Source organism: Magnolia sinica, chromosome 15, assembly GCF_029962835.1.
Source record: "Magnolia sinica isolate HGM2019 chromosome 15, MsV1, whole genome shotgun sequence".
In the NCBI taxonomy this organism is placed as follows: Eukaryota; Viridiplantae; Streptophyta; class Magnoliopsida; order Magnoliales; family Magnoliaceae; genus Magnolia; species Magnolia sinica.
In genome coordinates this window covers 67,683,279-67,707,099 of record NC_080587.1, presented here as the reverse complement: position 1 = coordinate 67,707,099, position 23,821 = coordinate 67,683,279, and the positions used below count along the sequence as shown (strand labels likewise).

The 23,821-nt window shown below is 41.2% G+C and overlaps 1 protein-coding gene across 2 annotated transcripts; it reads right to left on the bottom strand.

Moving 5' to 3' along the window:
* Window positions 1–5,976: 5,976 nt before the first annotated feature.
* LOC131227237 (uncharacterized) lies at window positions 5,977–19,167 on the bottom strand. Of its 2 annotated transcripts, XM_058222991.1 has the most exons (9): window positions 18,355–19,167; window positions 17,697–17,746; window positions 16,447–16,522; window positions 13,288–13,326; window positions 13,115–13,185; window positions 10,026–10,090; window positions 9,602–9,691; window positions 9,372–9,464; window positions 5,977–6,761 (listed from the first exon to the last, which is right to left on the bottom strand). In XM_058222991.1, exons 1-9 carry the CDS (start codon window positions 18,978–18,980, stop codon window positions 6,354–6,356), a joined length of 1,518 nt encoding a protein of 505 aa, XP_058078974.1. In that variant the 5' UTR covers window positions 18,981–19,167; the 3' UTR covers window positions 5,977–6,353. The 2 variants fall into 2 exon arrangements, with proteins under 2 accessions (XP_058078974.1, XP_058078975.1); XM_058222992.1 differs by lacking the exons at window positions 16,447–16,522; window positions 17,697–17,746 and having other exon boundaries at window positions 18,355–19,161.
* Between the last annotated feature and the right edge of the window lie 4,654 nt (window positions 19,168–23,821).

The window sequence follows — 23,821 nt, the reverse complement described above, 5'->3', positions numbered from 1 at the left end:
AATATTATATGTATATATATATGTTATATACTATATATATATTATATACTATATTATATATATATATATATATATATATATAAATATTGTACTTATTTAGGTGAGGCCCATTTCAATTACTTATGGCCCATAATTGAGGCCCACTTTGATGTATTATGGGCCCATGGGTCAAGGCCCATTTGAGGTATTAAGGGCCCATGGTTTAAGGCCCATTAAGACATATTGGGGCCTATGTGTTAAGGCCCATTTGATGTGCATTTGGGGCCCATTGGTGTGGCCCATTTGATACACATAAGGCCCATAAGATTAGGCCCATTTGATACGTTCTAAAGCCCACAGTTTATAGTCCATTGCAATGCACATAAGGCCCATTGGTGCGGCCCAGTGATGTGACCCACTTGATGAATACAAGGCCCATATGATATGGCCCATTTGACGTATTTAAGGCCCAATGGGACGTGCCTAAGGTCCATTGCAATGTACGATCCCAGCATGATTTATGTAATGATGTTTACGTCAGGACTATGCCTTGGGAGCAATGGTGGTTTGACGTCCACATTGCAAGTATAGTGTGGTTAAATGTCCGCATTCTGACATTCCCTAAGGCCCATTGTTAGGCTCGTGCGTAGGCCGTCTAGGCCCACCTTCGTTATGTATATCATCCATCCTATATAGCATGTTCAATTTCATAATTCATGATCATATGCATCATACGTATGCTTGATATGAGAAATGACTGATCATAGCATAGCCTTCGGGCAGATTGTTTAGGGGCTCCCGTACAGGGGGTGTTGCCCTACATGAGCGCACGATACGCGCAGGATTGCTGTATGACTGGGTAGTGTGATTCATGCATTTGCATTGTGTGATATTGTCACTATACGCCCTAGCGACATCAGGGCCATAGCCTCCACAGACGCATCGTGGTTGGCAGGATTGGATACCGGAAATACTGTTCTACATGGGGTGCGATAGATATCCCTGGGTGAAAGTCCCTAAACCCTTATGGTACCAGGAGGTTGCTCCAACGTCTAGACCGAGTGGGTGCATGAGCGCTGAGTGCCGATTACCAGACGGTTGCGCTTTCCACTGTGTCGTGGTCGGTTGGAAGGGGGTGCGGCCTTACCCGCCTGAGAGTAGGGGGCAATGCTAGGCTGAGTTTGACCAGCTCGAGGAATGGGTCCGCTATTGACGAGCCGAGCCGATATTGGCAGGCGGATAGTGAGGTCTTTTCCACTCACCTTATTGCGCGCGATGGGGCGGCAATCTGGCTTGGAGTGTACTAGACCCCGGTGATATTCCAGATTTGAGCCGTATTGACATGTGGACTTAGATGAGGATTTGTATGCTTGACTTGCATTTCGCATTGCATGGCCTTGGTATGGCCGACATCATTCTTTGCACCGCATGGCCTTGGTACGGCTAATGGGATTCTTAGCATACATTAGCATTTTCCGCATTACTCTGATACTGCATGACTACATTATCACCTTGAGCATACACTTTCACCACCCTCTAAGCTTTCTATAAGCTTATGCACTACCTTTGCGTTCATGTGTCTTTGGATCGCAGCTGCGCTGTGGCGCGTGGCTGATCTTCTTTTGGAGTTTTGGTCTATCTTCATTGTATTTCCCTTATGCTCATTGTACTTGGAAGGTTTTTGATTATAGTGGAAATGTGATGGAGTTTTTGGTTGTTGTTTGTGGGTTATGCCTTTGGTTATGCTTATTACGAATCAAACGGATGTTAAAAATCCTCCTTGTAGCATCCCAGGATCGGAACCTGGCGAATGGGCGCTGGGAGCCGAGAATGGGGTTCTACACATGAGCCTAAGCTATTGAAGGATCAATTAGCTTTAACCAGCTTCAATAGGCTCGCCACTTAGGCAACTAGCATTGAGCAATGCTCGCAAGGATCACTCAATGAGGTGTTCATGAGTCATATATGACTTTCCTCACTATTGGCTAGTGTGAGGTAGCATATCATAAAATTAGCTTATGTAATGTTGGGAACGTAGCGCATCACAAGGTTGCGTAGCTTTGTCAGCACGAAAGATAGGGAGCACTTGCCTTTATTCGGCCAGCATAGGCACATGGCCCTATGACAGGGAGTCAAGGCATGTATCTGTTCAAGTTTGTAGCTTTTACAATGTTGGACCCCACATCATGTTATATACAAGAAGACATAGAGATGAGTTTATAAAGATAAAATGGTCGTTTTATGAGTCAACACTGACTTCCGAGGGGCCATATGCTACTTTTCAAGCGATGTGCATATTATGGTCAACTAGTAATGTAAGGACATTTTCACACTGGGCTTGAGTGGGGGATTGTAGAGGCACACGGGGCCGGCGGCCCGTGTGAGGCGAGCCCCACCCATATGAGGTGGGTGGCTCGTGTGAAGCAAAACCCATGTGAAGTGGAGCCCACGAGGGGGGTTCAGTTAAGGTCCTAACTCATAGGATGTGGGGCCTAGGCTTTGAGATAAAGGGATTGATTCGCCATGCTTTATCAGTTCAAACTTTTTGAGCAAGTGATTATTTTTCCTACATTAGCTAGGACCATGTGAGCCTCTCATTTAACATGAGAGGCATACGAGGATCATATTGCTATTCAATTTCGGAATGAGGAATGATGCATGCCATAATGATGGCACGAGAGTCCATTAAGTGTCAATCTTGATTAAATGATTGGGGTGCCACTCCGATCAGGAGGTGACTAGAACATCACAAGGTGCCAATTATTGTTTGTCGTGTGGCTTGGACAACGGGACATTGCCTCCTAGTTAGTGTAAGGAACATGTTCCTCAAGGGGTGACAACTATTACAAAATTATAGGCCAAGGAAAGGTGGGGCATTGGCCTCTTTGTCATCCGAGTCGAACCAACATGGGGCAAACTAGAAAATCAACGGGGCAAACTAGAAAATCAGCGGGGCAAACTAGATGGCAAACTAGAAATTCAGCGGGGCAAACTGGGAAATCAGCGGGGCAAACATGAAATTGAGTCGGGGAAACTAGAAAATGAGCGGGGCAAACTAGGAAATCAACGGGGCAAACATAACAATGAGCGGGGTAAACATGAAAATGAGCGGGGCAAACTTAACAAATAATTTCATGGCTTGAGCCGATAAATATAAACGTATCCAATGTTCAAATGGAGCACACCAAGTGAAATTTTGAATTGAACTTCTAATGTTGATCATTTCTTAAAGGCCACAGAAGTTTTGGATTAAGCTTATAATTGTTTTTTCTATTGATCCATGTCTGTATGATCTTATAAATAGGTTTGATAACAAACAAACATCACTGTTGGGCCCACTATGGTTTCAACGATGGAAATCATTATGCCCCGCTGTTTCCCGTGGTATGATCCAATTGATCTTTTGATATGCTACAATTTGGAGCTAAACCGCTAAAATTAGATGGAAAAATGGATGGACAACATGGATATACTACATACATTCAATGTGGGCCCAACTAAGTTTACTTAGTACAATGGGAGCGTACTGAAAAATCAGCGGGGCAAACTAAAAAATCAGCGGGGCAAACTAGACAATCAGCGGGACAAACATGAAATTAAGCGGGGCAAACTAGAAAGTGAGCGGGGCAAACTAGAAAGTCAGCTGGTCAAACTAGAAAATCAGCAAGGAAAGCATGAAATTTAGCGGGGCAAACTAGATAATCATTATGCCCACTGTTTCCCATGGTATGATCCACTTGATCTTTTAATATGCTTCAATTAGAGGTTCAACCCCTTTTATATTTATATATATATATATACACACACACGCGCGCGCGCATGCACATGTGTCATATGTGTGTATACACACACACACACACGTGTGTGTGGGAAAAAGTTCTATATGGTCGAGCTCATGTGAACTACCCATAAGGTCGAGCTCATCACACGCTATCATGAAGTATGTCAAACATCTACCCCATCAGTCAGATGCACCATTCCATGGTGGACCTAGAGCTTAAAAATTAAGTTAATCCGTGGCTTTTGTAGGCCACACCACGTACAAACCTTGAGAGGGGTTACCTTCCATTAAAATATTCATAATTATTTTTTAGGCCCACCGGGATGTGTTTCACAAATCCAGTCCATCCATAATGTGTGTCCCACTTGGATGAGGGGTCAGACCAAGTTTCAGACACATCCAAATTTCAGGTGGGCCCCACCAAGTAATTTTATATGTTTTAGGCATGTCTTCACATGATTTTAAATAATATGGCCCACCTGAGTTCCGTATACGTTTGATTTTTCTACTATCCCATAATTTAAAGGGGACCCATCAAATTCACGGTGTTGATGTTCGACATAAATCATGGTAGGGCCCACACAGCTCAACCTCATGGGGAGTTCCCATGAGCTCGACCTTATAGAACCTTATCCTCTATTAACCTTGGCTAGTACAAAAAATAAAAATGGAATTACATACATTCAATGTGGGCCTAACTGAGTTTAAAATATACCTGTGCTGACAAGATGCTGATAAAGGGGGCCCACAAAAAAGGTTATCTTTGGTCTTTCTACCGGAAACGAAGTGAGGAAAGGGGGTGAAAGCAACAGCACTGAAAGTAACAGTGGAAAGGGCGAGGAAAAGCAAGCAGTGGAAATGGGAGAGGAAACGCCACAGCCGTGAAAGGAGGGGTATTTTCGTCCTGAAATCCCGACTCCGTACGAGGAGGTCTAAGTGGGTACTGAAGTTTGTATTGCTTCCAAAAAACCACTGGATAAAAGGTGGGGTCCACAGTCGTAAATTTCTCCAAAGCTAGCATACCCACGTACGGTGTAGCTCCAACGTCCTTTTAAGAGGAATTGTAGCATACGCACCATTGCATTGTATACCCCGGTTTCCAATTCTGAGAAGTGGGCCACATGGTTCCAGCAATCCAGACCACTTGTCTGTTGCATCCCACCGCAGATGGACCATACCCCCATTGGTTCCTGTGATCATCCGTTCCAGGAGATTATTGTGGCACCGTCCATCCACAGTGGGACACGGCAAACAAATGGTCTGGATTGCCGAACCGTCGGCCCACTTGTGACATACATCCACAGCATCCACAAATATTATAAACTAATCTTATTTTAATGCATGGGCGGAGTAATACTATTACATGCATAATCATCTAGGTAAGAAGCGACTATGTCATGGATGATGAAGTTTCATATTAGATTAGAATAACCAATGTTAGTTAAAATATAGTTATTATATTCAAATTTGATTTATTCCCAAATACAACAACCATGTGGCCCACCAATCACACCACCACGAAAACGACTTACCAATAGAATCAAAGCCACTAATTGGCAATTAGCGTATTATATATCATTGAAAAGGACTTAAAAATTTTCAAATTTCCATTAATTAGGTGGACCACCTATTGTTTTGAAGTCATTGTCCAGCGCCAAACACTAGTAGCGGTTAGCTAAGACAAGAACTCACTAATACGACGCTAATACATGGGGCTAAAATGCCAAAACATGATTATGTATGTGCTTGGATATTATCGAATGGTGCAGATAAATGGTTATTTTTGGAAATGCTTTGAATTAAGAAAACTGCAAAACAGGCATTCTTTTGTTTGAATTGCTGGCGGGCCGAACTGTTTTTAGCATGATAATAGAAGTATGAAAGTATTTTTTTATGTTTTTATTTTTACTATGATCATGTGTTTAAATTATCTGGTGATACTTGTCTAAACCATGTCTGCAGCATGGTTTTAAGACTCGGACGAGTCCCGTGTGTGATTCAACTCATCCGGGTCGACTTGGACTCAGTAATACCTGATCTGGTTCGATGCCGCGAATGGACTTGTACCTTGCTTGATCTCACAGCCCACAGATGTCCAAATGACAGCAATCTGTTATCAGTGCATCCCTGTCAAACAAAGACTGGCAATGAGAAGTGGGTCCCACTTGGCTGATAATCACCCATAATGCCAACTGATAAGAACTCATCATAACTAGTTTAGCCAAGTAAAATTTGCTTTTTGCAAGTAAAATGAAGATCTCAACATAAGAAAAAAGCATCCATAGTAAGTCTTTAAACCATCAAACTCTTCCCTCCCTTTCACAACTCAACCCAGGACAACATCTACCCGTCGTTCATCGTTACAAATACCCCTCTAAACTCATTTCCCTCACTAATTCAGTTAAGGTGACCTCTGCCAATACCGACAAAGAAATGGCCAATTAACAACAACAATCAGTGATTGTTCCACAACATCCGCCCATCAATTTCATTGACCAACGACTAGCAATAAGGTGGCCATCACAATTCCGTGGGGGATCAGCCCATTTGGCTTATCTTTTTTTGTTTTTTAAGCCTTCTGTGGACCACCCACCTACGCCTTCAGCTTGGAATTCAACCAGTTGATGATGTCCTTTGTGATCTCTTCCCGTTCAGGTTCGAAGAGGAGGTCATGCAAGAACCCTTCATACAGTTTGATGGATTTATCTGATGAAGATGCTTCTTCGTAGAGTTTTTCAGATGCTTCCGGGTCAGTTACAGAATCGGAAGTGCCGTGGAGGACTAGAAAAGGAACATTGACTCTGTGGAGATTCCGTTGCAAGTAAGACGATATGCATAGGATCTCGTAGCCAGTCCTGATTCGGATGGAGCCAGTGAAGACGAGCGGATCAGAGTACTTGGCAACTAGTGCCTCTGGGTCCCGGGAAACGGGCAGGCCCTGCTTATTTGCACCACTGAACTTGTATCTTGGTAAGAAAAAGGAGAAGATTGGTGCAAGTACCTGTCATCAAGGACATGAAGAAAATCTGTTTATGGAAACTTCTACTAACATCCATGTAATATCTTCTGTATGGAGTGACTGAAACAAAAATGTAAACATTTTCTATCTCAATGTGGGTGTGTTTGGTTCCACCAGATTTCATGAAATATCATGAAAATTTGCACCAAATTAGACAGATAAATCATGATATTTTGGTGCAACCAAACTCACCCTAATTTGTTAAATGTGATATAAGATGAATTTTATGATCCTTGACCACAGGATATGCAAGTAGTTGTATGTGAAAGTGGTGTCCATGGTTTAGTTATCAAGGACAATGATAGAATGTGCCTGCCATGGATAGATCATGGCCCAGAAATCTCCTTGATGGGATGACCCTAACCATTTGATTTGTGTACCGAAAATAAATGGTTGGAGAAAGAGTTCCAGGAATGGTCCATTTTCGAAGGAGAAGAAAGAAAAAGCCAAAGATAGTAAGGATATATATATAGTCTTCCAATCAGCGAGATTTTGATGACATGGACAATAAACACTGGGACCATCAATCATCATCTGATCAATGTATCATCATCATTCATCTAAGCCTTATCTCGATTAATTGGGGTCAGTTTCATGCATCCTTTTCCACCATTCCACTCTATCAAGGGCCATAATTTCAGTGAGACCATAGGTCATCAAATCTTTTCTTACTACCTCCCCACTCTGATGAGTGTATAATGGGACCAAATGGTAGAAACTCAATGAACTGAGGATATTACAAATTCCCCAAGTTGAGGATCGTACAATTCCTCATGACTGTAGTGCAAATTAAATGCTATAAAGTCATGTCATCTTTTTTACATTCAGTAACATTAGACATCTAACGGCCATATTTGCATTACAAAACTAAGTTTTGCAAAAACCAAATTTCTCTGGACCCACTTGGTAAACACTCACTATTTTTGGCATCTTTTTCTCTCAGAAATCAGAGTTTATGACAAACTGACCAACATCTGGTTTTCTCAGCTCCATGGAATAAAAGTTTTAAAAAATGTGAAAGCTGTTGACATGTTTTCAGTGAGGCCCACAAAAACTGGGTTTCACAATCCAAACGAGGCCCAAGGCATTTTGAGTTGTTCTTAGCAACATGAGATCCCATGTTGAGATTTCATATGTATCATTCATTTCAAAAAGAAATATAGATGATCCAGACTGAAAGATCAACGCTTTCTTGATAATGCCAGATAAAGGCTACAACTTGGAATTGACCCAACCTAAGATTGGATCAGGTAAAGGTTGTCAGGGTCCTTGGCTCAGGTATGGGTGGGAAAGGCCCACTCAATTTGTAATTGGGTTGGGTACCAAATTTGGGTTGGCTTAGGTTGATTTGGGAATAATCACATGAATTTGGGCCAGGGGTCAAGCATAGGTTGGGCACCTTGGGCTGGAATTCAGGTCGGGTCACTTGGATCCTCTTGACATTGGGTCGAGCTCAGGTTGACCTCAACCTCACCCAACCTGCCCGAGTTGTACCCCTATGCCAGATACATCCAAAATCTGGATTGGGTTTTGTCATTTTGTAGGAAGGGACGGATTCATTCAGATTCACAAGTTACACGGAAAACCAATCTATGGGTTGCAACTAGTAGGAAGAATGTTCCAGCTTCATCATTTTGTCAACTAGTAGCAAGAATGTCCCAGCTTCATTATTCTTTGAAGCTGTGATCTGAAGTTCAACAATCAACGCAAAAGAAGTGTGAGTGAGACTCCATGGCAATCTGGTTCATGATGACAATGACACAATCTGACACTTAGAATACTGGAATTGCCCAGCATACTCAACCATTAAGTTGGTACAAATGGTGCCTATGGCCAAATGATCCAGATGGCCGATCAAATGGAGACTAACTTGGATTGCAGATGCCCCAAAAATCTCCCAGATTGATCATTACAGCCATCCATTATTTGGCTTTTTCTGCTGAATGTGGACCATGGTTGTGTTTCATTCCTAACCATTTATTCATAGACTGCCGAAGGGTTAGGATTGTTTCATCAAGGTGAGTTTGGGGAAGTCCACCTACCGTGGAAGCCCATCAGATCCACCGTCTGGATCACCGAACCAGGGGCTTCACTAGAACATATTGGAGGCTCAAGGATTCCATGCATCCTTGGTTTGTGGATCATATAATGCCTCAGAATATCTGATCAACTATTATAAAACTCAAAAAGCAAATCCATATGCCTGTAATCATGTCCCATCACTGCCCAACCATGAATAAGATCAGTGATGGATACAAACACCAAATCATTTCTCTTTCTATCCTAACATTTACTTTTTGTGACTGTAAGCTCTGATCAACAGAAGTAAATTGCAACTTAAGACCTTTTGATCCCAACTTACCAACTAAAAAAGAAAAACTAATACAGAAGGGGGTTGGGAAACCATCCCCGCATTCTAAGAGTGGTAAAATTGTTCTCAGATCGCATGGACATTGTCACTGTTTTTAGAAAGGATAGGCATTTTTGCTATTGTTGAAGTCATGAATATGAATATATCATTAGTCTATATTTCAAAATGGCTAAAATAAAAGTAAGCTTCCATGTGCAATTGGTGCAATATCTTTTCCTTACCGTAATGATTGGGTGAGATGGTTGAACTCGTATTGCAGGCGACGTCAATACCATGCCTTCTATAAGCGTTTCTATTTTTGGGTCCAGTACTGCCTTCAAATATCCATGAAACAAGAGAGACTCCAAATAAAGGCTCAAATTATGAAATGAATTACGCTTTTAATTTGGCTATTGAAATTGATACAGATCATTTCAAGAAAAGAAAACCCATTCGTCAAAAAAAATCTTACCTTCAATATGATAGCTGCACCTGTTGAGTGCCCAAAGAAAAAGCAAGGAAGTCCAGGATTTTCCGCTAATACTTTCTCAAGAAATGCTTTCTGCAAATATTTAAAAAAAAAAAAAAAAAAAAAAAAAGAAGTAAGGAGGACACAAAGGCATTCACCAAAGATCCCTGCTAAGGATATTCATGAAAAGAGAACTAAGAACCCCCATGTGGTTACGTGGAAAACATGCAAGATCTGGGCCGTTCGTCAGGAAACCAATAAGACTATTAAACTAAATTGACCAACCATCCACATTCAATTCTAATCTGCACCAAATAAGCAGCCTGGATGTCACTCGCATGTGCCTTATGATTCTCAATCCTCTTTGTGCAAATACATGTAGCATTTTTCTTCACCAAATAAACATAGTTTGTGAGAGAGTACATACCATATCATTGACTGCATCATCAAGGGAATGAACATAGCCATGAAGCCCATCACTTCCACCATGTCCTAAAGGGGAAAAAAATCATAAATAGGGAGATGAACCAAATTCAATAAAAAGTTGCACGATTCAGCTCTTCAAACTGTCAATATTAGGATGGTATCAAGTCTTTGAAAAATCTATTAAATTATTGAATCCATGTGGTTGTGCTTCACAGAAGGGGAAAAAGGAACCTGAACCAAATGCATAATGTAAAACTATCAAAGCAAATCAATGTACATCTGTATCTGTGTGCATGTGTGTGTGCATGCAATGTAATTTATGCATGTGTGAATACATGCACGTTACAGTTGCATTGAGAAGTGGTTCTGATAAGAATGATCATCAACAAAAGATTAAAAAAATACAAGTTAAGCTACATCTGTCATTTAATACCAAGCAAAGGAACTACAAGATAGATTTGAATAAGAACAACAGGTTCCTGCAGAAATGTTCATTAAGGGCCTGTTTGCAGGCCTCCTGCTTGAATCACATTGTAGATTTGCCTAATACATTTCATTTTGAGTGGCAGAGGATCAAAACTGATTGAAGGTATCACCCATTTAGTGGTTTCTGCTTTCAGCAGGGGACATTTTGGATAAACCAACTGTTGGTCTTTTTTTGGATTCAGATCCTTTCAGATTAAAAAATAATAAATAAATCCTCAGAGGCTGGGATTTACCCTCCATCCAAACAGACCCTGAAGGAACCGATTTGGTTACTCTAAGTGAAAATAAATATTAAACGCCAAAAGTTTGAGAATTCACATCCAATGTAACAAAAGCAAAACAAAACAAGAATGTGGATATGATTCTCAGATTTTGCTGTCTTTATCATAAAACTGTGTAGTTAAGTTTCAAATTGATGATGAATTGCTGTAATTCGTTGAAAGATGGTTTACAAATAAATCCATGACAATAAAGCAGGTCAATGGGTCCCAACTAGGCCAGACTTGTGAGATTATGCCAGTCAACTCAGGTCTTACCACATCAGTGAGTATTTCTTGTTTTCTTTCACTACACATTGAGTTTCTATTGAGGTATATCCAAGTCATATAAGTTGCTGAGTCACCAAATTCAGGATATCCATAACCTCACAAGTCGAAATCACAATTTCAAGGATTGGCCGAGGAATGTATATCATTAAGTGAGAGATTTAGTATAGGTTACTTTCTGACATATGATCCGAGTAGATTAAAAATATAAACAGTTTTGATCTTCACTCAAAAGCCACAGAAAGACAGATAGGCCTGATGAAGTAGCCTAACCTATGGAAATAATTGTGTTGAGTGCAATAATCTACAACTAAAAGAACAACCTGTGATGACATTTTGCGGTTATCCGTTTGTCAGCCCAATAACCTCTAAACAAAGAACGAGTGCCAACCTGTATTGTGTATGGGTCATCCAAGCAGATAGGACAACACTCCATTTTTGAAAATGCAGGTCATGGATGTGGATAAGGGATACCATCAGTTTTATAACTTTTAATAGTATGATTTGACCTATTCTACTATTTGTAGTTTTAACAAACAAGCATTTTTTTTCTCTCTCTAACATGAGAAAGGAAACAAATTTGTTATTTGTTTACAAATTGGAGGCATACATACGTTTTACCAGAATGTAAGTAAAAAGTCCAGATTTCAGAAGTAACAAATCTAATACATAAATAGGATGCAGTTAAAACATATCCTACAAGCATCTTCTGACCATCCAGTACCAGTACCAGTATTATGTTGTGTCCGACACGGTATATCGAGCATGCAGAATACCTGTGAGTCATAGCCAGGAAATGCATAGGACAGCCCCCCACCATGAAAATGAGTTGGAACAAGAACCACAACTCCAGTCATCAGGCAGTGGACGTGTATGTTGAGTGTGGACTGTTAGCAAGCTTCTTTAAAGAGTCAAATGTTTTCTGTATAGACTCTTAGAGGTGGTCCACGTTCTGAGTGAACCAACACAATTTTTGCACCAGGTCATTTTCACAGGGGGTGCAGCTAATTAGTGGTTGCATGACCAAGGTCATGCTTGTGTGCCATACTGCCATGTGTGTAGAGGGAGCTTGTAGGGTCAGCAAACCTCTATGGTGTCTATGTTAACCTTCATCGTTACCTTCTCACAGAATGCAATAAACACTGTATGATCAAGGATTTCTACCAGTGATTAACACAGATCTATCTCTTCTCAGGCTTTATGCTTGCTCGGGTGGTAGACTCTCGGGAGTTTCAACACCCGGTCAAGTGTTCGAGTACCCATAGGTGGTGAAATTCCACTAGCGTGAGTGTGTGGGGTATGTGTGCATGTGTAAAAAATAAATAAATAAGGCTTTAACTTCCTGTGTAAGCTGGTTCCTGTTTGGGTCCTTACTCTTGCTCGGGTGGTAGACTCTCAGGAGTTTCAACTCCCGGACAAAGGTTCGAGTACCCATGGGTGGTGAAATTCCACCAGCGTGAGTGTGTGGGGGTGTGTGTGCGTGTGTTTAAAAAAAAAAAAAAAAAGCTGGTTCCTGTTTCCAGCATGAAAATAACAGAATTCAACAGAGCATATACTACTAGAACAGCAATAACACCAAATAATGAAACATAAAGATGAGTTTTGCTAAGTCCAAATGTATGCAAACACACCCAACATGCCTAGGACATCCAGGCCATGCCATCAGGGGAGCCCCACCATGTAGATGACCCCATCGGGCAGGCAACACATGGATGTCAAACATGGAACTCTTCATAATTTCAGTACATGTGCGGCCCACCTGATGAATTGACCAGCCTGAGTTTTGGGTCATGCCATCTACACAGTAGAGCCACCTAATGTGGGGTGTGAATGTCCAACACGTGCCAGGTTGGCACATTTAACTGTGTCAAGGTATGCACAGGCTAAGCAAAGATCCATAATGAAATAGGCATATAATTTTCTTTTGTGAAAAACAATTAATGATGCACAAATAGTTCTTCCGAGTAAAATCTTCAAGCAATCAAGCGGAGATAGAACTCATGACCCGCCAAGAAGGTACAGGCCAGCATATTTTGTGTAAGAGATGTAGAGAACCTACCGACCCAGTCCATGGCATACACTTTATACCCATTAGCATTCAATTCCTTTGCAAAATTATTGTATCTTCCACTGTTGTGCAAAGAAGAAAATGTATTTAGCAATAGTTAAATGTCTTTAGATTCATTTTAACAGGACCTTAAGAAACTTGAGAGAGAAAATAAGTTCATGTACCTGTGCTCATTAAGTCCATGTAAGAGAACCATCAGTCCTCTGCATGATACAGACACAAAATAGATATCCCGATTAGCAAAGATAAGAAGCATTTGCCTTTTTTAGAAGAAACTTTTTGCAAGGGCAGTATTCTCAATCCCACCCTTGCCACATGTGTTAATGTGTGACATGTTTGCGAGATCTGGGTCATTCATTGGGTGGGTCCCTCAGTGTCTGTAGCTGGACGAAAAGCGGCTGGTCCAATAATCAGGTGGAACACAAGAATGATGGTTAGAGAAAAACGAATGACCCAAGTTCGACACACGTCTGACCCACCAGCTGTCCAGAACATCCCTACTTCCAGTGCACGACACAAACACGGTGGGCCCACCTTAGGATCGACCCATATCTCACATGCATGCAACACGGGCACGTGCAATAGTAGGATTAAGAAAGAGTAGCATCAGGGATCCCAATAAAAAACACAACAAAAGTTGATGCACAAAACGAGATGATAGAGGGCATTCAAATTTCAATCTACTTCATTGTTAGTTGCTGAGGGGATTATTTTCTTCAAATTAAACTTGCTCCGTAGTTAAGGAATCCATAAGTTTGTCAAAGGGAAAGGAATAATTATTTCTTCCACAGATAAAATTTGCACTAACATAAAAAAGTGATGCCCACAAAAGCAACTATAAAACAGCACAATTCAACAAAGAAGCCTAGTTCCAATAAGGGCTATAAAACAGATCTCTACGAAAAGGATTCATTCACTTCGCAGGAGTGAGAGCTGGAACAGATGCTGGGGTATGAACAGGGAAGTGATGGTTTGCAAAATAGGTGAGAAACAGGATCGCTGATGAGGGAATGAAAAGAAGTTCAAGGGTTCAGACAAGGCTATACAAAAATTGATACATAGTCCAAGCTATTTGAATACAGAGTAGAACTGCATAAAGAGTAGAGTATGACCGTATGATAGATGATGCAGACATAGATTTTTTCCATTTTCCTCTTAGAATGGTACTCCATTTCACATTAAAGTAACTGGAAGTCTGGAACATATCAATGAGGAAATTAATGACATTTTTACTTTTTTGGAAGGCTTGAAAATGAGAAACAACATGATAGAAATTATTTTTCTCTATTTGGTGCAATTATGTGATGTTCAAGGTAGGTAGCAGCTGTAGATCTACAAACCATCTGGTCACATCTCTTTTGCTTTCAGGATTCTGGAGCACAGTGCAAGTATCTGTTTTTCTATTATTAGAACAGTGACCACAGAGCGGTCCATTATGGTGTAAGTAGGATCACAATTGACCAGACTGTGTCAGTTTGGGCCTGGATAATGAACTGTTTTCACAGGGCCTGTTAGGTTGGGCCTATTCAAAATTTTAGTTTTCACAGCACAGTCCTAGCCCATTTACTCCATATAAGGCTTAACCACAGCAAGGTGCTAATTTATTAGGTCACTCCTTAAGATGATTTATTTTGGCACATTAATGTCCATTAGGAATTAGTTCTATACACATGAATGTCAATAATCTTGCATTAAACTATAGCAGAAAAATAAGGGAATAAAGTCAACTGCTCCAGGACACATGTAAATGTGAAAAATAAAAAATGGTATCGCTGATTTAGTTTGAAAGTAAGGAGCTAATAAAGTTAGGTGAGACCATTAGATAAGGTTGGGACACATGTATCCTGCCCAATGCTTAATTACCAATAAATTGCTAGGAATTCATCACATAACAATACTGATAGAACTGGAGACTGATAATAGTATCTTACAAATATCCGTGTAGTATCCAGTTCTAGTATCACAGAGTGCTATCGTACACTAAGAATATCCCATTATTTGAGTACCCAATGACTCTGCTGTTTACAAATCCCAACCGTCCTGATTCTTCTAAAATGAATTGATTCCAAAATCTCTACCTAGTAATATCCTCCTTAACAGGCATACTTGCCTTCTTCTCTATTAAAGTCTTCTAAGAAACTACACAAGGACCGTAGATTAATGAACCAAGCAAAGGGGAGGCTGCACATGAATTAAAGATCAATCTAGAGTGACGATTTGACAGACACTTCCAATACTCCCGAAAATATTGCAGAAACACTGATACAAAGCAAGCAACATAACCTTCATGACATCATGATGATTAAATAAGCTTATTTAAATTCAGCATTCAGGGCCAATCAATAGACTAGAAATCTTGGAAAATGATTTCTTTTTTTTTTTAAGTCTGGAATTCTGGAAAGATGGAATCAACCCCAAAACAATTCTTTGCCCATGTCATTTGACTAAAGCCAATAACATCATTGTTATGAATGTATTTTAAGAGAATAATCTAGTTTGAAACCACCATATTAAACCTCACTATGAGTGTTGCAAAATGGGCAGTTTCCGTCATTTGAACATTTACTGATCAGTAAAGTGGCCATGCCCATGTCAAAGGGGCTTACAATGAATCGTATAGTCATCCAATCAAAACCAGAGGGGATAACAGTTTTCTTTTGAGGCATCACCATATTAAAACCTCAAAATCAATGTTTCATTCCAGATTTGTCCAAATTTTGGTGTTTACTGACCAACATACTATCCAGTCAGACAATGATTTGGATTCACCAAAGCCACATCATATTGGAAGGTGTGCCTGTTTATTTTAGTATTATGAGAATATAACAGAGGCGTGTATTTGCACTATAGCACTGTTATGAAACAGGTATCTCTGCATTTTATTGTTCAATTATCAGAATCAACAGAAGTGTATTTCTTGCAGTATATTGCACATTACAAGAATCAAAAGCATCATAATGAGAGTAAACAGCAGGATATGTCTGCAGTATATTGTACCAATATCACAAGAATTAACATAACGGTATTTTGCAATCAAATGTTATAAATCAAAGATGATGTTAGATTGTATATAAAGGACGATGAGCCCATATAAAAGAGATGATAGGTGGAGAGGAAACCAAAACAGAAGGGCTAAAGTTCCTTGGGCATTGTAATCCCTTGGGGGGTGATCCTGATACAGAGAAAAACACCAGTGATTGAATCGAGAAGACAAGATTCCATAAAATATAGAAAATAATATCATTTAAAAAAGAAAAGCATACATCAAATGTCATGACAAAGTAGATATTGAGTTAGGAATATGCTTCCTCAGACTCACCAACCTTGGAAACATAACCCTTGCATGGAGATATTGAGGGCCTGGAAACAGGAACATAAATCCTACAAACACATAATTATCTGTTTCACCAAAGCCAACAGTATCACTGAGACTAATTTAATTTTAAGGTATATGTTCCACTGTTGAAAAAACGATTCAACATCTAGCTAATGGCTGCTTGAAACTGGATGATTTTCCTAATTAAAATATTTACCAACTTGTGTATTAAGTTTAATGAATCTTATCACTACCCAACCAGGTCAGATGGTGACAAGATTCACCCAAATAAAAATTCCCACTACAGGTCTTTTGCTGGGACCACCAACCCAATTTTAATATATAATGACAGGCATAACTGACTTGTCCTTGTCCATGTCAGACAGATTCAAAACATTGATCCCCTAAAGCCCCATGCCTATTGGAGAGAGTGCCTTTGTATTGTAGTGGAGTTCCACTAGATTCTGAAATGATTTTCAGTGTGATTAGTCCATCTCATCAGGGGGCCCGGTCACCAACATATCATCAGCATCATCATCATCATCATATAAGCCTTACAGCCAATGAATCCTGTCTCACCATTCCACTCTATCACGAATCATGTCCTCAGTCGTTAACTATAGATCCTCAAGTTTTTTCTTACACCCAGGCACAGGGATATAGTAACCAATTAAATGCGTTCACCCTCGCTTTTTCAAAGTTTTTTTTTTAAGGAGAAGAAAAAGATAGTATGGGCCTACAATGAGATGGACTAATCACAGTCCAAAGATCATAACAGCGTCTCTTCGAACAAATTACCTGTGAAAATGAAAAGAAAGTATCTGGAACAGTATCATGTTCTTATTGTAAGAATTAACAGAAAGTAAACGTGCAGGATATCGAATTACCACGAGAAATTCCACAAGGGAATCTCTGCAGTAAATTGTACCATGATGAGAATTGACTGAAAGGTATCTCAGCAGTATATCCTAAGAATGAACAGAACTTCAGGATCTCATGCCATTATAAGAATTATCAGAGTAGCTTGCAATCACATGCTGTAAATCCAAGATAACGATGTTGCAAGTAAAGACAAGAAAGCCATATCACAGAGATGATGGGTCGAGAAACAACCAAAACAGAAAAGCTAAAGTTTCTTGGGTATTGCAATCTGTTGGGGGTGATACTGATACAGAGCGAAACAATGGCGATTGAATCAGGAAGGTAAGATTCCTTCCAACGTAGAAAGCAATGCCATTTAAAAATGCAAAAGCATACCTTTAAAACAGCTTGAGAATGAAAATAATAAGAGCGAGAGAATATGCTTCCTGAGACAAAAACCTTGGAAACATAACCATTTCATCCTCTGTTTCAGCAATTTGATGATTGGTCCAGACAAAAACTAGCAGTGTTTTTTTTTCTTCTTCTTCTTTTCTCAATATTTTATTTTAGTGGCCTTCATAAATTTATTCAGCATCAATTAAAAAATCTAGAGAGACATTGACAAAAAGAATAGAGAGATGTCAGCATCATTTCCTGCATACTGATCAAAGGATGGAAAGGATGGTGCCTTGCAGGACCACATAAATTAATGGTCCACACACAATTTGATCATATGCATGGATATTGGCCAGTGATGGTGATTTTAACCATTCAACCAATTCGCGACACTTTAGATGGGTCTTATCAGATGGATGATCCTGACCATCTGATCAGTGGATTTCCATCCATTGGATGGGACACCATGAGCTGCTGCCTATGTTTTAGTGTTCTTTTGTAGGCTGAATGATTGGACAGCTAGGCCCATCTGATGGTATGCTTATTTGGCTATAACCCATCAAACTCAGATGCACCAAAACCTAAAATCCAATCAATCTAGAACACAAAGAATTAAAAATTGAAAAATTAAAATCAACAGCAACGAAATTCCGCATACCTGATCTCAACCGTCGCAGGGGTCCATGACTGTGTGAACATTGTCTCCCCCCTTGCCGTCGCGAACATCGCAAATTCCCTCACCGTCCGTTCATCCCCATCCTGCTCCACCCTCCTAATCGCCATTGCCCGTCTGGTCGCGATCTCCAGATCCATCCCGCCGCTGCCGCCTCTCCTGCCCACCATCGCAGCTGGGACCCGCAGCACTAGACCCCCCGCCCCGGCCCCTTTCCTAATCCCGACCTCCTGCTTCTCCTCCTTCTCACCGCTGCTGCCGCCACTGCAACACCGCTTCGGCTGCCGCCGGAATGGCAAAAGCAAGAGCAGGAACAATCCCTTCAACAGCATCACGACGGCCTTCAGCGCCCGCAGCGACAGCAGCGCGTTGACACGGCCGCTGGCGCCGGATGTCAGGATCAAGGGAGATGGGACATCGGCGATGATCGCAACCGTCGGTTCCATCTTCGGGAGTACGAGAACGGACGGACGAGATCCGAGCTTCCTATTCTTCTTCTTATTGTTATTCTCCTCCTTCGCTACAGATATCAACTGCAGCTGAAGAAATGGTGGATTTCTGTTTTGGATGAATAAAGGCTGTATACGATTCGTCGGACCAAAGCAGATCATAAAAGAGAGGGAGAGAGTGGAGAGAGGAGAAATGAACGGAGAGGATTTAATTCTAGAAGTTGTGAAGAGTTTTTAGTGGCGGATGGAAAGAGAGACAGAGTCGAAAGGAAAGAAATGGAGAGAAGATGCATTCAGATTTGCTATAAATAGGCTGCAGTGGGTTGAAATTTTGAAGCTGGCGGATTTTCCGTTCTACTAACTTACGAGAACGAGAGAGATGGTCCGAGAACCGTCAATGGTTCGTCGCGTATGTTATAATGATAATACATCGCGAGTAGGGATGGATAGGGTAGATTAGAGGATTAGGATTTCCTGCAACATAAAGCTCCGTGGCCCCACCTCGATGTGTTTTTGACGGCCCTCAACGTCGGGTCCACCTTATGTATTTATTCTACATCCACACCGTCCATCAAGGGCGGGGATTAGGGGCTCCGTGCGGCTTTCTGTGATCTATGTGTTATCCACGCCGTCCATCCATTTTGAAAAATCATTTTAGTTGGGGAACCCAAAAATGAGATAGATCGAATGCTAAAGTGGACCACATCATAAGAAACAGTGGAGATTAAATGCCGAATGCTTAAAACCTCCCAAGGGTCACAGAAGTTTTAGATCAAGCTGATATTTATGTTTCCCTTCATCCAGGTCTACGTGACCTTACGATTAAGTTAGATGGAAAATAAACATCATTGGTGGGCCTTAAGAAGGTTTCAACGGTGGAGATCATTGTAAACATTGCTTCCTATAGTGTGGCCCACTCCAGCCTTCAATCTTTCAAAATGGATGGACAGCTTGGATAAAAATATATATATCACGGTGGGCCTTAAGGAGTTTTTAATGATCAGACGTTCAATCACCACTGTTTATTATAATAAGGTCCACCTAAGAGTTGAATCTACTTTGCTTTTTTACTTATGCCCTCAAATCACAGGGCAAGATTGATGGACTAGATGAATGTAAAATACATCCACCAAGGTGGGGCCCACGGTTCGTGTAAGCTCACGTTGGGACGCCACATAAAAAAAATTGAGATTAGATTAAGGTAATTAAGGTGTTACTCTTGACGTGGTGATATTTTATTGGACAGAAAAAGTTGATACAGTGGGCCCATCAACTTTCACAAGTTGTACTCGACCCTTCAAAATGGATGGACGGTGTGGATGTAATGAACATACATCACAGTGGCCCCATCGTTAGGGAAACTTCCTAGTTCCATTACTAATTAATCCTGTATTACCAAATATCAATATGATCCAAAGCTTCCGACCTAGATTAGCTAGGTCACCAAGTTTTATGAGCCCCACCATGATTATGTTTTGTATCCATGCCGTCTATCCATTTGGAGAGATTATATTGGGGCCTGATCCAAAGAATGAGTCAGATCTAAAGCTTAAGTGGACCCCACCACAGAAAACAGTGGGGAGAATGACACCCACCATTAAAAAGTTTTAAAGGCCACTAAAGTTTTTGATCAAACTGATACTTGAGTTTTCCCTTCTTTCATGTCTGCGTTAACACATGAATAAGTTGGATCTCAAATACACGTCATATTCATGGTAGGCCTTGGTAAGGTTTCAACGGTGGGCATCACTCTTACAACATGGATCTTTCTCATTCTTTGTATCATGTCTTCGAATGATCTCTCCAAATGTATGGACGGTGCGGATAAAACACATACATCATCGTGGGGCCCACAAAACTTAGTGACGTCACTTCAATGGCGAGTCTCGCAACTCAACCTGTCAGTACCTAATCCGCGTCCAGCTTTCTTTACTCCCACGTGACTTGGGTAGGGTACCCATCGCCCCTTTTTTCTTTTTTGGGTGTTGGGACCCACTTGAGTTTTGGATTTCTTTGTTTTTTGTCGTCTTTTAATGATGAATGGGGTAGATGCCACACACGTATCGCAGTAGAACAATGGAGATTTTCGTAATGAAATTGGCGCCCATTGATTGAAGGGCAGATCTCTCTGGTGAGCTGGCACACGTGTGAGAGATCGTGAGTAGTATCGCGGTCTAGCGACCAAGAACTTACCGTGGGTGGGAAGCAGATGCACGGAACTTGGGTGCGACCCGGAACCAGCTATGTAAGTAGGATCCTAACCGTGGGGGTCAGTTGGATGTGTGCGTTGTAAATCTATGCCGTTTATCTGTTTTTCCAGCTCATTTTAAGACATGGACCCAGAAATAAAGCAGACCCAATTCTCAGGTGGACCACACTTCTTCTTATCTGATGTTAAAATTCTTGTGAGTCTACCACTGGAGCAAGAGTAAGGACTTCATTTGCAACCTTTTATAAACGGGTTGGATGGCACATAAATAGTATGACAGACATTAGTAAGCTTTCATTGGTCATGACTAATGTTTCCTATGGTGTGGCCCACCTGAGATTTGTATCTGGTTTGTTTGGGCAGGGTTTCATTTGATCAAGAGGGGTGGGCTCCTTAACTATTAGCCTGTTATAATTCATGTAGATTACATCTACGCCACGCCCTCCAACCACTTAGAAAGCTTATTTTAAGACATTATCTGAAAAATAAAGTGGATTCGAATCTTAAGTGGACCACACTACACAAAACATTGGTTATTGAATTCTCGCCATTAAGAACTTCTTAGGGCCTGCTGAAACGTTTATTTGTCACCCAACCTTTTAATAAGGTCACAAAGACATGGATAAAGGACCAACGAAAATATCAGCTTGATACAAAACTATTATAACCAGTTGGGAGCTTTTAATAGTCAGTCACTACTATTTCATGTAGTATTATCCAACTCAGATTTGGATCTAATATATTTTTGGATCATAGTGTAAAATTAATTGTCAAAACAGTTGAATGGCATGGATGTAAGGAAAATACATCAAGGTGGCCCCACAGGGATCCCACCCACCTCAGTGGACCCAAACCAGGCCGGGTTGTTTTTGGACCACGCTCTAAAACAGGATGCAAAAAACGGATGAACAGCGTAGATACACAGCACATACATCGGCGTGGCCTCCGGTTATCCATCCACGTTGGTAGTACCGGGGTCGCAGCTAAAAGTCATTCGAAGCGGATTGCCCACGGTTCCTATCTACGGATATATCCATCCAGCATCAGGTGGCTCCAGCTCTGTGGGTCCCACCGTGATGCACGTGTTTTATCCACACCGTTCATCCTTTTTGCCAACTTATTTTAGTGCGTGAGCCCAAAGTAGGGCTTGGTATGGTTACGTGGCCCACCTTAGGAATGGCCGGGATCTTACACGTGCAAGAAGCGTGGCACGAAGGGGTACGTGGACGAGAGTGGTGCGTCCAATGGTTGTGAACTTCTTATCAACATGGCTCGTAGGATATGGCTCACCCAAGTGGTGGCCTTCCAAATGGTCGGTCTAGATTCATCCCAAAACGCACCAATCAAGATCTTACGGTTGGTACCATTTGTTACATATCACTCGACGCACCGTATATCGTTAACATGGCTGGTGGGTCCCACCAGCTTGCCCTCGTTATGGAATCGGTTCTACGTCGATCAAATCAACCGTGGAATATATAAAATGACAAACGGTCCGTACCGAGAGGATAGAGATAATCTTATCAAACGGGTACGATGCTGACGGAGGCAGGAGACAGACGGTCCGGATTCAATAACCACACAGCTGTGACTACGGACTACGGTCACAGGCCGCGATGAACAAAGGTCGATTCATTTCCACGTACCAGAAAACTGTATTTTTGCAACGTCACGAGTGAGCAGTTTCTCGTTGTGCTCTAAAAAGGAGGGCTAGGAACGTGACGCGTGTCGACAGCTACGGAGGTGAAAGACACGTGGCGAGGATGCGGCGACCTGGCTGTTAGAAAAAGTCATGGGCATGATTTGCTTGCGTCCTTGTCTTTAATATCGTCTACGGGACGATGCCACGTGGCGGTGGACCACGTACCCGCGGCTTATGGGAGCGGATTAGGTGCGGCCCCGGTCTCACCCAAGGAAGTGCTGCCCTTAAACGTGTGGGGCCCACCTTGATGTATGTATTCTATATCTACACCGTTCATCCGTTTTTCAGATGATTTTATGGCATGGGTCAAAAAATAAATCATATCAAAATCTCGGGTGTAGCATATTATCGGAAACAGTGGTGATTAAACACCCACCATTAAAAACTTCCCAGGGCCTATCTTAATGTTTGCATAATTTTTAGTTTCCATCTCACCCGTTGATAAGGTCATAAAAACATCAACGAAAGGAAAATAAAATAAATCTCAGATGAATCCAAAACTTTTGTCGCCTAAAGAGAGTTTTTAATGGTAAATCACTACTTTTAGTTATGGTATGGTCCATCTGATATTAGATCTTCTTAATTTTTTGTATCATGCAATAAAATGATCTGTAAAAACGGATGGACGGTGTGGATATAGAATAAATACTTCGAAGTGAGCCCCATGGTAAGTGCCACACCTTACTAGGGGAGACAGACCGCACATAATCCGCTCCCGCCGCTTATGCTATCGTATGGCGACGCGTGGGGTGCTGACGTATACATTACGATGCTCAGCGACAAAACGCAGACGGGAACGCAACCAAACGTATCATTCGCCTCGTGTTATTACTGGGCGCGAATTAGGTACTACCCTGGCCTGTTTCGAGCCCGGTACAGGCTGGGATTTAAGGGGCCTCTATGATGTATGTATCTCATCCACACTTTCCATTCATTTTTTTATTTCATTTTATGTTGTAATACAAAAATTAAGGAAAATACAAAGCTCATTTGGACCACATAGACCGTTGAAAATTTCTTGGGGACATTAAAAGTTTTGGATCAAAATGATATTATTTTTTTCACTTCATCCAGGTGTATACGAGATATCCA

Excerpts from the sequence above, each read along its gene's own strand:
- LOC131227237 (XM_058222991.1), bottom strand. The coding sequence starts at position 18,980 with ATGATCTGCTTTGGTCCGACGAATCGTATACAGCCTTTATTCATCCAA. Across the intron at positions 16,523-17,696 it reads ATTCTCAAGCTGTTTTAAAG|ATAATTATGTGTTTGTAGGA; the intron begins GTATGCTTTTGC and ends TTGGTGAAACAG. Across the intron at positions 9,465-9,601 it reads GTGCAGCTATCATATTGAAG|GCAGTACTGGACCCAAAAAT; the intron begins GTAAGATTTTTT and ends GGATATTTGAAG.